General features: G+C 36.3%; 1 protein-coding gene across 4 annotated transcripts in view; it reads left to right on the top strand.

The window, feature by feature from the left end:
- APOOL (apolipoprotein O like) overlaps window positions 1–14,734 on the top strand; it is a 125,488-nt gene that overhangs the window by 33,153 nt on the left and 77,601 nt on the right. For 2 of the 4 annotated variants that reach the window (XM_060002809.1, XM_060002812.1), the window contains exons 2-3: window positions 2,392–2,476; window positions 9,410–9,514. In XM_060002809.1, coding sequence (XP_059858792.1) covers window positions 2,456–2,476; window positions 9,410–9,514 — 126 coding nt within the window. In that variant the 5' untranslated portion in view covers window positions 2,392–2,455. Of the gene's footprint in view, window positions 1–2,391; window positions 2,477–2,808; window positions 2,932–9,409; window positions 9,515–14,734 lie in introns of those variants that run through there. The other 2 variants (XM_060002811.1, XM_060002810.1) reach the window with 2 other exon arrangements.

Raw genomic sequence — 14,734 nt, 5'->3', positions numbered from 1 at the left:
TTCCACAGATGCAGGGTACATCAAGTTGATTGTGGACCTTTAATCCGCTGCTTCTGAGGCTGCTGGGAGAGATTTCTCTTTCTCTTCTTTGTTCTCACAGCTCCCAGGGGCTCAGCTTTGGATTTGGCCCTGCCTCTGCGTGTAGGTCGCCGGAGGGCATCTTTTCTTAGCTCAGACAGGAAGGGGTTAAAGGAGCAGCTGCTTCGGGGACTCTGGCTCACTCAGGCCGGGGAGTGGGGGGGGGGGAGGGGCACGGAGTGCAGGGCGAGCCTGCAGTGGAAGAGGCCAGCGTGACGTTGTACCAGCCTGAGTGAGGCACGCCGTGCGTTCTCCCAGGGAAGTTGTCCCTGGATCCCGGGACCCTGGCAGTGGTGGGCTGCACAGGCTCCCCGGAAGGTTGGTGTGGATAGTGACCTGTGCTCGCACACAGGCTTCTTGGTGGCGGCAACAGCAGCCTTAGCGTCTCATGCCCGTCTGTGAGGTCTGCGCCTTTAGCCGCGGCTCGCGCCCGTCTCTGGAGCTCCTTTAAGCAGTGCTCTTAATATTACCCTCTGCTCGCGCACCAGGAAACAAAGAGGGAAGAAAAAAATCTCTTGCCTCTTCGGCAGGTCCAGACATTTCCCTGGACTCCCTCCCGGCTAGCCATGGTGCACTAACCCCCTGCAGGCTGTGTTCTCGCCACCAACCCCAGTCCTCTCCCTGCACTCCGACCGAAACCCCCCAAGCCTCAGCTCCAAGCCCACCCCGCCCCATCGGGTAAGCAGACCAGCCTCTTGGCACTCACCAGCCTGATCCTCTGTGCGGGAATCTCACCGCTTTGCCCTCCGCACCCCTGTTGCTTTGCTCTACTACACGGCTCCAAAGCTTTCTTCTCCGCCACCCGCAGTCTCCGCCTGCGAAGGGGCTTCCCAGTGTGTGGAAACCTTTCCTCTTCACAGCTCCTTCCCACTGGTGCAGGTCCCGTCCCTATCCTTTTGTCTCTGTTTATTCTTTTTGCTTTTTCCCTACCCAGGTATGTGGGGAGTTTCTTGCCTTTTGGGAGTTTTGAGGTCTTCTGCCAGTGTTCAGTAGGTGTTCTGTAGGAGTTGTTCCTCGTGTAGATGTATTTCTGGTGTATCTGTGGGGAGGAAGATAATCTCCGCGTCTTATTCTTCCACCATCTTCCTCTCATCCCCCTCCTCTCTTATTTTTTATTGAAGTATAGTTGATGTATAATATTATATAAATTACAGGTGAACAGTATAGTGTTTCACAACTTTTGAAGGTCATGTCCCATTTATAGTTATAAAATGCTATATTCCCTGTGTTGTACAGTATATCCTTGTAGCTTATTTTATATGCACTAGTTTGTACCTCTTAATTCCCTACCCCTGTACAGTCACTTTCCCTCCCTCTCCCCACTGGTAACCACTGGTTTGTTCTCTATATCCGTGAGTCTGCTGCTTTTTTGTTATATTCACTAGTTTGTTATATTTTTTAGATTCCACATGTAAGTGATATTTGTCTTTCTCTCTCTGACTTATTTCACTTAGCATAATGTCCTCCAAGTCTATGTTGCTGCAAATGGCAAATTTTCATTCTTTTCTATGGCTGAGTAATATTCCATTGTGTGTGTGTCTGTGTGTCTGTGTGTGTGTGTGTGTGTGTGTGTATACATACATCTTTATCGATCTATCTGTTGATGGACACTTAGGTTGCTCCCATATCTTGGCAATTGTAAATAATGATGCTGTATGAACATTGGGGTGCATGTAAAATTTCAAATTAGTGTTTTTATCTTTTTCAGATATATACCCAGGAGTGGAATTGTTGGGTCATATGGTACTTCTGTTTTTAGTTTTTTTGAGAAGCCTCCGTACTGATTTCCACAGTGGCTGCACCACTCTACATTTCTACCAACAGTGTACAAGGGTTCCCTTTCAGAGAGGTTATCTTGGATATACTAATTATTATCCCCATCTCTAAGTTTTAACACTTCAGGAGAGTGGTAATGATCTGTAGGCCAAATGAAAATCTAAAGAATGGATAAAGGTGATATGATTACTTCATATTTTAAACCTTACATCTTACATTTGTCCAAGGATAGGTTACTTTGACCTGATGATTTACTATCATGTTAGTTTATACTAAAACATGTACTTGATACCAGGCTGGAGTAAAGTAGCTACAACAACTGCTAAGATTTAGTCCTTGTCTTTAAGGAAAATGCCCTTGGAAGTAGTACAGGAGACACAGTATTATAGGTTTGTTTTCATGATTTTATGAGACTATTTTCTGATTTATAGATTTAGACCATCTTTTAGAACCATTCCTATAAAAGGATAAAATTTCTTATTTTCCTATTTTCCTTTTACTTTCTTGAAAATGTAATGCCATTATATTCTTCTACAGTGGTATAAACAGTATCCAGTTCTTCCTTCTGCTGTTTTCAGGTTAGCATATATGCCCTGAATGGATGGATATAGAGTTAAAACTGGTAAGTTTGAAAGCAAAAATCATATAAATCATTTTCTTTTCTTATTGAATAAATTTGACATGTAATGTTGTGTAAGTTTAAGGTGTACAGCGTGTTACTTTTATACATTTATATGTTATAATATGACTGCTGTTATAATAATATTTATCAAATTACATAATTACAGTACAATAGTGTCTTTATTGTGCATTAGATCTCTGTGGCTTATTTACTACTAAGTTTGTACCCTTAAAACCCATCAATCTTATTCCCCTCCCCCACTTCCCTTAGTAACCATCATTTTACTCTCTGGTTTTTACAGGTTTGACTTTTTTAGATTTCACATATAAATGACATCATCCAGTACTTTTGCTTCTCTGACTTATCTGGCTTAGTATAATGTGCTCGAAGTCCATCCATGTTGTTGCGAATGGTATGATATCCTCCTTTCTCATGGATGAATAATATTCCATTTGGTACGTGTACCACATGTTTTTTATCCATTCATCCATTGGTGGGTTTTTGGGTTTTTTCCGTATCTTGGCTGTTGTGAGTAATGCTGTGATAAACATAAGAGTGTATATATCTCATCAAAATCTTTTTTAATTGATTAATTAATTAATTTTTTAAAATTTTTGGCTGCATTGGGTCTTCATTGCGGCATGCAGGATCTTCTTTGAGGCATGGGAGATCTTTGTTGTGGCGTGTGGGCTTCTCTCTAGTTGTGGTGTGCAGGTTTTCTCTCTCTAGTTGTGGCACGTGGGCTCTGTAGTTTGCAGCATGTGGGCTGTCTAGTTGAGGTCCGCGAGTTCAGTAGTTGTGGCCTGCAGGCTTAGTTGCCCTGTGGCATGTGGGATCTTAGTTCCCTGACCAGGGATTGAACCCACGTCCCCTGCATTGGAAGGCAGATTCTTTACCACTGGACCACCAGGGAAGTCCCCTCATCAAAATCTTAATCTCTTCTTTTTGATAGAATCATAAGAAAATCCTAAAGGTTGGAGCTCTAAGGCAGTGCTGTCCAATAAAACTTTCTTCAGTGGTGAAAATGTTCTATTTCTGTGCTGTCCAGTATGGTACCCACTGGAGTCACATGTATCTCCTGAGGCCTTGAAATGTGGCTAAGGGAATGAAGTGGCCTTATTTTTCCAGCTCTCATACTGTGAACAAGTGTCCCTTTTGTGGTAAATAGTGCTAAGTGTTTTCACTTTTTTTTTTTTTGGAAAAACTGAATTTTTAGTCTTTAAGTTTTCATTAATTGAAACATAAATTTAAATAACACATGTGGATATTGTCTACCTTATTAGATAGTGCAATTCTAAGGCCCTAAGAGATTATCTGCTCAAGGTCTTTCATTTTACAAATAAAGACGCTTTGGCCCAGAGAGATGACATGACTAACTAGAGATTACATAGTTGTTCAAGAACAGAGCTGGGACTAGACACAAGTGTCTTGATGGCCAAGTCAGTGGTATTACTAGATCACTTTGAAATTTTAAGTTGCTAATCAAATTGGAATTATTACTTTTATTCCATTTATTGTATTTAGTAATAATTACCCATTTTTCCTATCCTTTCTACTGCTTCCTCTCCTTCACACACACTTACATTATCTCCATTTTAAAAAAATGGTGTCTTTTTCAGCTCGGTGCTTTGTGACCACCTGGAGGGGTGGGATAGGGAGGATGCGAGGGAGAGAGATGCAAGAGGGAAGAGATATGGGGACATATGTATATGTATAACTGATTCACTTTGTTATAAAGCAGAAACTAACACACCATTGTAAAGCAATTATACTCCAATAAAGATGTTAAGAAAAAAAAATGCTGTCTTTAGGAAGAAGTTTTTATTTTTTATTTTTTTAGGAAGAAGGTTTTTAAATTCATTTATTTAAGTAAGAGGTAATTTTTAGTTGTGTATGTTTTTAAATGACTTTTAAATTCTTGAAATTCCCTCTGTGGTCTTCGCATTTAAGATGTTCGATGTGAGTAAAAGTGTGATTCTGATTATATAATCTAGAGTATTATTTCAATATAAGGTAATTATTTGTTGGTGACTTTCCTTCTGGTTTTTAGAGAAACAAAATGGCAATATCTTATCTGTAGTAAATTATATACTTGGAAGTTATCACTGAACTTTAGAATCATGCATTGTCAAAATTAGAAGGAAGTGTAGACATTTTGTAGTGCAGCTTCCTTTCACAAATGGGCAATCTGACACACAGTGAGGGGGAATTAACTTGTAAAAGGTGACATAGTGAATTATTAGCAGAGCACAGACTAGAACACAGCTTTTCCAATTCACAGCCTGGTGTTCTTTCAACTGTATCACTACTTCCTCTCAGATCTTCACAAGTAAACAACTCAAAAGGCACTACAGCATACAAAGTTCTGTTAAGCTGCTGTACTGAACTTTGATGACTAATGTCAACTTGTCACAACTCATTGGGTGCTGGAAATAGACTCATCAAGTTCTTGAGCCAAATATTTTAAAGCAGTTTACACTTGCAATATTGCAAGCACAATTGAATTTTCTTACAAATCTCAACTCGAAGGTCTATCTGGCTGTTTGCGTGGGGTACTTTGTTGCATAGCTATATTCCAGTACACCATGGTGTCTTTTAATGTATTTCTCCGTCTTCTATATTTCCTGTATCATGATAATATAATCAACTGATAAATCTTATTCCAATTCAGAACTACAGGATCTTGCTTTAACTTCATTAATCTTACATCTTTCTCCCACACTGAAAATCCCAATCTTTAAAATGCCAGCATATTTAAATGTCTCCTTGTATAACACACAGAGCAGGTTCATAATAAAGTATCAAAACTGCCACTAACAATATGATTATTAAGTTTTAAGGTTTGTTTGTTTGTTTGTTGATGTTCTCTTTGTCCTTTGGATATAGCCCAATTACTGGTTGTAAGTTCATTTTGAATTGTTCCTGTCTGTGTGATCATTGCCTCAACATTGTTTATTTCATTTTCCTTTTAGTTTTTAGGGCTTACCTTTCTAAATTTCAGTTTTGTTTTATACTTATCACAGGACTCTTGATTTAATAAAATAGCATTTACTACATGATAATATATCTCTAAAGCAGAATTAATGATTAGGACTGATTTTAGATTAGCCTATAATAATTATATGCTCTTTCTTACAAAATAAGTAACAAAAATTCTTATAGGAGAGAAGTTTAAATTTCAATTCTGTTAGTAAAGAAGAGAAAACAGATATGTTTGTACTCCCAAGTAAAGTTGGACCAATTAATTCTCTGCCTTATTTTTCCAGCTCTCATACTGTGAACAAGTGTCCCTTTTGTGGTAAATAGTGCTAAGTGTTTTCACTTTTTTTTTTTTGGAAATGCTGCTATTTGAAATGTCTCCATGCATAGTGCAGAAGTGCTATCTAGTGTTCTTAAGTGCAAGAAAGCTGTGATATGTCTTAGGGAGAAAATATGTATGTTGGATAAACTTCATCGTGGCATGAGTTAGAGTGCTGTTGGCTGTGAGTTCAGTGTTACTGAATCAACAATATATAGTAAACAAGGTGTCTTTAAACAGAAACACATATAAAACAAGGTTATGTATTGATCAGTTGATGAAAATGTAACCAGAGGTTCACAAGAAATTAACCCTGTATTTTCCCTAGGAGTAGTGTTCATTATTCCCTAAGTCAGTGTTCAGGGCTACTTTATGGAATATAACTACTGCAAATAATGCGAATCAACTATATTTTGATTACAGAAGTAATTGGAAGGGTTGAGTCTCATGGGGGAGTTAACTGATGCTCATCTTCAGTCTTGCGCTTTGTAAATCTCTATATGATAGAATTCTGTTCTAGGCCCTGTTTGTTATCTTTAATAGGAAGATAATTGATTTTAAACAAGACACATAATTTTGAATTGACAAGTCATTATTTTGAAGTTACAAATAATTTTAACTCAAGGTCTTACCTTGTGAAAACTAGGATTGCCTCTGCCCAATTTTAATACTATTTAACTAACAGCCTTATGAGCCTGTAAATTTTATAATACCCCCAAGCTCTGATGTTCTTTAAATACCTTATTTTATTTTCTAAATTAGGCATTGGCAATTGTTTTTTCTATAAAGGGGCAGATAGTAAATATGTTAGACTTGTAGGACACAAAAGGTCACATATTCTTCTTTGTTTTCTGTTTGTTTATTTTGTTTTTATAAATTTTTAAATATGTTTTAAGAAAAAGCATTTTTAGCTCAGAGTCCAGACCAGATTTAGCCCAGATCTGTAGTTTACCAATCCATATTCTAATTTTTTCAGTGTGGTATATAATCAGCTGTCTCTCTGGATAGTGATGCCTTTTTCATCCGTATAACCTGTGTTTTGAAAAGGCCTGAGTGTGCCAATCTGCCTCTTTTCTTTTCTTTTCTTTTCTTTTCTTTTTTTGCGGTATGCGGGCCTCTCACTGTTCTGGCCTCTCCCGTTGCGGAGCAAGGCTCCAGACGCGCAGGCTCAGCGGTCATGGCTCATGGGCCTAGCCGCTCCACGGCATGTGGGATCTTCCCGGACTGGGGCATGAACCCGTGTCCCCTAGCATCGGCAGGTGGACTCTCAACCACCGCACCACCAGGGGAGCCCTGCCTCTTTTCTTTTGATCAAAGTCTTGGCCTTTTTTGTTTAGAGGCAGTAAGTATGCTATGTTTTTTATTGTTATTATGGCCCTCACTAGAGCCTGATTAACATCAAATACGTGTGAGAAGAAAAATGGGGAGTAAGCACCACCACTTAACATCTTTATTCAGCAATCAGAAAGAATGGGGAGCTAGAATTAATTGCCCGTTTACCAAGTGCAAGCCATTTTTATGTAATTCTTTAATCCTCAAGGTAATCATAAAAAGGAAGGCATTCCCATTTCTTTTCAGATATATAATCTGAGACTCTTAAGATAGCTCTGTCCAGTAGAAATTTCTTCAGTGATGGAAATATTGTATATCTGTGCCCTACATTATGCTGTTGAGCACTTGAAATGGGGCTAATTTGACTAAGGAACCAAATTTTAAATTTTATTTATTTTTAATAAATTTAAATTTAAATAACCATATGCATCTAGTAATTACCATATTGGGCAGCATAATTCTTAAGAGCTTAAGTAACTTGCCCAGATTTAGATAGTAAGTTCCACAACTTGAGTTCAAAACAAGGTCTGTGCAACTCCTAAGCTTATGTTTTTACCATTATGCCACACTGCCTTATTAATAAAAGTCAAGGTGGATGGACCCTGCCCTATAGAGTAGAAAATGTAGCAAAGATACTTAAGCATTTTTCAAGGTATACTGTATTAACTTTTTAGGCCACTAGTTCAATTAGTCAGTCCACACTCTGGAGCAGTCGATCATAGTTATTAAGTAATACCTAAGAATTTATTTTATAGTCTACATGCTATTATTTTTCCATTATGTGAAATAAAATAACTATACTAAGAACATAGGGTATTGAAATTTTTTCAGATATTAGCATACTTCAAATGTTCTATCTAGGGAGTAAGGTCTAATCCGGTATTTTTAAAATAGGTTTTAAATATTGTAAGAATTGACATGCTTCAAATAATCAGAGCTTTATTGAAAAGTTTTTTCAGGTACACGGGAGAATATCCATTGCTGGCATCCATTTTAATATGTTTTTTATTGATACCTGACATTAGATACTGAGTGGAAATCTTATTTCATTAGTGAACACCAACTGTGTGTAAGAAATCAGAAGTGATGCCTTTTGGAAGGCAGGCCTAGATAAATTGTTCTGTGATGCTGACTTATGTACTAGAGGGAGGCTTGAAGGGGAAAAACAGTGAACACAATTTCTTTTATTAGTGTTGAGTCTTCCTTTTACCCTATATTTCTGGAGTCTCAATCTAAATCAGAATCATGCCTAGTTTAAACAGGAAATTGCTTAACTAGTGCCTGCAGCTTCCCGTATTCTGTCCAGAAAATATTGAAAAATATGTCAGAAATGAAGTGCAGACACGATCACTGTTATTCAATAAGATTTGGAATCCTTTGGCCAGTGTTTCTTCCAGTTCTTGAACAATTCCACTTATGTGTAAGCCAGAGAGACCTCTTCCCTCTGGATGTCTTTGGTCAATTTCAGCAGGCCTCCTTCTGAGTCTAAAGAATCAAGCTCTTAAAATAGTCATTCCCTGGAAAGCTTTTCATTTGGCCTTGTTGAATGAATAATCTTTAGGAATTATTCTGTACCTGGATAAACACTGGAACACTTTGTTCTTAGAGCCAGTAATTTTCCTGCATTCTTAATTCAAATCAAGTTATATCTAAAACTAAGGTCACTTTTGGCTTTAGATCAAGCATGAAATAGGTAAAAAGGAATATGTTAGTTAGGGGCATAAGATTTGTAATGGTAGGTTGTTATTTTTTATAAATAATGTAATTATATATTTTATTTCAAGATACAACCTGAATCACCCAGTACTCCAGATCACCCTTATCCTTTACTTTTTCCATAGCATTTATCGATTTTAATATACTATATAATATATGTATTGTGTTCATCTCCTGCCTCTTCTCCACTAGAATGTCAGCTCCATGAGAGCAAGGATCTTTGTTTTGTTCCCTGATGGATCTGACATACAGTAATTGCTCAATAAATATTTGTGGACTGAGTGAATATCATAATCTATATCTCACTTCATCCCTCAAAGCTTATATTCACTTGTAACTAGTAATTATTATATTGCTATATTCCATATGAAGTAGATAGTTAACAAATTGGTAAAAATAAGACTCTACCATGAGAAAAGAATTTTAGGAATTATATCCTAAAAATGTATGAATAATTTGGAGTGCTTGAGTTTTTAATAAATTTAAATGAAACCAATAGTGTTCCTCAGATGCCCCCCAAACTTTATCAGGAAATAGAGGGTGGGAAGCTTTCAATTAAAAATACCTTTTTGATATTTCTTTCTCAGATGGGAAAGCTGACAACCATGCCAGCAGCTCTAATATGTGCATCTATAAGTGTGCATGCGGCCAAAGAAGAGGAGTCCAGAAAGCATCTAGTGAAACCAGAGCAGGTAACTTGCCTACAAAAGTTTGAATTTTGTATAACAGAAATATGATGTAAAAGCTGTGAGGTTGGTTTGTTTGTTAGCTCTCGTCATCAAAAACATCTTTGAACTATTTGTTAGGCTCGTTTTTTAAGTTGTGAGAAATAGTTACAAGGCATCTCAAAGTAAACACTATTATATTTAACCCAAACATCTAAAATCCTAACTCCAATGAAAAACAATTGGTGATTTTTCTTAACGAATAATCAATGAGTAGTACAGGGTTTTAGTTCTTCTAAGCAGTCTGACTTTTCTTTCTTAAAATGTTTATACAGGTACACCTGATATTTGGAAGCCTGAGTTTAAGAAATTCATTAAGATCTCAGTTTTGAAAGTAATTTTAAATGTTTTCTAGTTCAGTCTTCACTGTGGTACCGTACTCCCCTCTACAATAGGTACGCTAACTGGCTGTTTTCTTCTACATGAATAAAACTCTGGATTAAGGAACCTAAGGCAGTCCATTCCATTTTCTGGCAGCTCTCATTCAACTTAAGGTCCTTTCTTATGTCAAACACAAACCTGTGTCATAATTATAAGTTCTACCCATTGGCCCTGTATCTCTTGCATTGGTGCCATACAGAACAATTCTCATCTCTCTTCCACAAAACAACTCTTCAGATGTCAGTTACACTTTAAGTAGTTTTGCTTCCTGGATAAGTGTATTAGTAGTTTAACCATTCCTCATATGTCATAGCTTTGAGTTCCTTCACTTTCATGATCATTCTCTGCCAAACATGTTCAGGATGGTTAGTGTTTTCTTCGGGTGTAAGTATTTTGACTACCGCAGGATAGAGTCAGACTCTGACTTCTCTTGTTCTACATAATATATTTCTGTTAAAACTGCCTAAGATCACATTTGTTTTTATATTTATTTTTGTTTTGAGTCATCACAATCAACCTTGCTTATAATCAGCCTTTGACCATGATATAGTGATTGTGCAGTTCTCTAAAATTCATTAAACTTTTTTACATGGGCCACTGGTAAGCTATGTCTTTTCTCAGTCTGTACTTAAGCATATAGACTTTTTGGACTTAGTTACAGGTACATTTATGTCTTTTTAACTTTTATCTTGTTGATCTAATCTATCATGCCAGCCTATTGGTATCTCATTGTAGTAACTGATTCTATTCACCATTGTACTTTTCATCTTTTCTAGCCTCAAGTTATTCTTGAATTTATCTACATGCTTAGAAATATAAACTCGAGTCAAACAGGCCTGAAACTGAATCCTGACCCCACCACTGAGTAGTTGGATGGCATTGGACAGAATTCTTAACAGTGGCATAAATATTCTGTGTATGAATATACCATTTTCAAATGTACAATTTTCATAAATTTTTGGAAATTTAACATATTTCCAATTATTTTGCTAATGTAATCAATGCTTTGTCGAAACACCTTGTACATAAATCTTTATGTGCATCTATAACTGTTTCCTTAGAATAAATTTCTAGAAATGGAATTGTAAGTCAGAAGGCATGAAAAATATCAATGTATTGCCAAACTGACATACATAAAGGTGGTATTTATTCATTTATTAAACAGAAAAATATTTCCTGAGCTTCTCTTATATATGTTTGAGTCATATACGAAGCACTGGGTAAAGTTTTATTAATTTTCATTAGCAGTCTAGAATAGATTCACTCTCCTATATACTTGCTGACTCTCAGTATTTTTTCTCCTTTTTATTAATCTTAGAGAGATGATGTTTTTAAGCCTACCTTGATACTCCTATGTTTGGAAAGCTCAAAATCTAGATTGGATAATAAGTAACTAGCATTTGTCCCTAATAGCTGAATTTACATATTTCTGAATTTTAAAATAAATTTTTGCTCTTTACTATATTATGGAATAAACAGGATTTCTTGGTATTTATTGTATTCCCCAGTACATTTTAAATAGAATTCAATTGAATTACTTATTAAATAAAGTTGCCAGCTGAGTGCTAGGGACTATTCATATAATCAGGATTCAATCCTTGAGAAACTTAGAATTGCTGAAGGAATGAAAATGTGATTTGCATGAACTATTCCCCGGTACTTTTATTGTGTAAAGTGAGTTATGCCTTTGTTTAAATCTATTTACAATAAATCTGTACTAAGCCAGAATGCTTTATGAATGAGGTGTTCTGGTTAATTGACTCTTCTGGTAAACTTGTGGCTAATGAGAAGATCCTTTTTCAGTTCAACTCTCTTGTTAAACATCTTTTTCAACTGTATCAATATACTCCTGCCTTATTAATTATGATGTCATGAATGTAATTAAATCTCTCTATTAGAAAACTCTGCAGAGTTGTGGGGTGACCCTTTTCTTAAACCATAAAATTATCAGTATTCAGACTGTAAAATGACTGGAGGTTGGGCTGTGTGTATACAGTCAGCCATAGACATTACCAGTTGTTTCTTTTTAAAGTATTTCCATAATATGAGTTTGACTTATTTGCTTGTCATTTGCTTGTTTTCGGCAAAAAATAACAGAGAAAAATATTGATTTGAGAGTTCTAGTTACTTTGGTTCAATTTAATTTAAATGTTGTTTTATAGTTTACTAAATCTAATCTTAATTTCTAATTGAATACAAACAAGTTGTATTTATACAATACAATAAATGGCATTTAAGCCAGGGCCTCCAATCCAGGATCAGAATATTCATTTAAAGTGTACAGCTTGATGTTTTGACGTATGTATACATCGTGAAATGATCACCACAATCAAGCTAATTAACATATATGTCACCTCATATAATTACCATTTTATTGTGTATGTGTGTGTATGTGGTGAGAACACTTAAGATCCACCCTCTTAGCAAATTTTAAGTATACAATACAACATTATTAACCATAGTCACCATGATATGTATTAGATCTCTGGAACTTACTCTTCTTGCATAACTGAAGCTTTGTACTCTTTGGCCAACACCTCCCCATTTTCCCCTCTACCTTACCCCACACCGGTAACCAGTATTCTTCTCTCTGATTTTGAGTCTATTTTAGATTATACATGTAAGTGAGATCATACAGTATTTCTCTTCTGAGTCTGCCTTATTTCACTTAGTATAATGTCCTCCAGGTTCAGCCTTGTTGTCAAAAATGGGAGGATATCCTCTTTATACCATTGTATGTATGTATATGCATGTGTGTGTATACACACACATGCACACATATATGTATATACATTTTTAAACCATGAAATTTGCAGTCTTCAGTATAAACACGCACACACACATATACACACATACATACACACATGATATTTTCTTTATCCATTCATCTGTTGATGGACATTTAGGTTGTTTCCATATCTTGGCTATTTGAATAATGCTGCAATGAACATGGGAGGTGCAAGTATCTCTTCAAGATCCAGATTTCATTTTCTTTGGATATAGTCCCAGAAGTGGGATTACTGGATCATATGGTAGTTCTATTTTTGAGTTTTTGAGGAACCTCCATACTGTTTTCCATAATAGCTATACCAATTTACATTCCTACCAACAGTGTTTAAGGGTTCTCTTTTCTCCACATCCTTGCCAACACTTGTTATCTCGTGACTTTTTGCCATTCAACTGTTGTGAGGTGATATATCATTGTGGTTTTAATTTGCACTTCCCTGATGACTAGTGATGCTGAGCAACTTTTCATATACGTGTTGGCCATTTTTATGTCTTCTTTTGAGAAATGTCTATTACTGTTCTTTGCCCATTTTTTAGTCAGTTATTTTTTTGCTGTTGAGTTGTATGAGTTCCTTATATGTTTTGGATGTTAACCCTTATCAGATACATGGTTTGCAAATATTTTCTACCATTCTATAGGTTGCCTCTGTTGTTTCCTTTGCTGTACAGAAGCTTTTTAGTTTGATGTTGTCCCCCTTGTTTATTTTTGCTTTTGTTATCTGTGCTTTTGGGGTCATTGCTAAGACCAATGTCAAGAAGTTTTTACACTGTGCTTTCTTTTAGTAGTTTTACATTTCAGTTTTTACATTTAAGTCTTTAATCTATATTGAGTTGATATTTTATATGGTGTGAGATGGGAAATTAGGATCCAATTTCATTCTTCTGCATCTAGATACCCAGTTCTCCCAGCACCATTTATTGAAATGACTATCCTTTCCCTACTGTGTTTTTGGCACCCTTGTCAAAGATCAGTTGGCCATAAACGCATGGGTTTATTTCTCTGTAATCTGTTCTGTTACATTGGTCTATGTGTGTTTTTATGCCAATACAATACTGTTTGGATTACTGTAACTTTGTAATATATTTTGAAATCAGGATGTGTGATACCTCCAGCTTTGTTCTTGCTCAAGACTTGCTTTTCAGGGTCTTTTTTGTTTCCATATAAAATTTAGGGTTTTTCTTCTTTTTCTGTAAAGAATGCTATTGGGATTTTAATAGGAATTGCATTTAATGTGTAGATCACTTTGGGTAGCATGGACATTTTAACAATATTAATTCTTCCAATCCATGAACATGGGGTGTCTTTCCTTTTTTTTTTTTTTTTTTTTTGTGGTACACGGGCCTCTCACTGTTGTGGCCTCTCCCGTTGTGGAGCACAGTCTGCGGATGCACAGGCTCAGCGGCCATGGCTCACGGGCCCAGCTGCTCCACGGCATGTGGGATCTTCCCGGACCAGGGCACGAACCCGTGTCCCCTGCATCGGCAGGCAGACTCTCAACCACTGCGCCACCAGGGAAGCCCATTTTTGTGTCTTTAATTTCCTTCATCAGTTTTTTTATAATTTTCAGTGTACAAGTCTTTCACCTCTGGTTGAGTTTATTCTTAACTGTTTCATTCTTTTTATTGCTATTGGAAATGGAATTGTTTTCTTAATTTTTTTTGGATAGTTCATTGTTAGTGTATAGAAACACAACTGATATTTTGTATGTCGATTTTGTATCTTGCAGCTTTAGTGAATTTGTTTATTAATTCTAATAGTTTGTGGTTGTCGTTAGAGTTTTCTACATATATGATTGTGTCTTCTGCAGATATTTAACTTCTTCCTTTCTGATTTGAATTCCTTATATTTCTTTTTCTTGTCTAGTTGCTCTGGCTAGGACTTCCAATACTATGTTAAATGGAAGTTTCAGATGTGGACACCCTTGACTTGTACTGGATTTGGAGAATAAGTTTTCAGTTTTTCCCAATTGATTTTGATGTTAGCTGTGGGCTTTTCATATATGATGTTTATTGAATTAA

This window comes from Delphinus delphis, chromosome X (genome assembly GCF_949987515.2).
Source record: "Delphinus delphis chromosome X, mDelDel1.2, whole genome shotgun sequence".
Lineage (NCBI taxonomy): Eukaryota > Metazoa > Chordata > Mammalia > Artiodactyla > Delphinidae > Delphinus > Delphinus delphis.
This window is presented reverse-complemented; position numbering and strand designations above follow the sequence as displayed.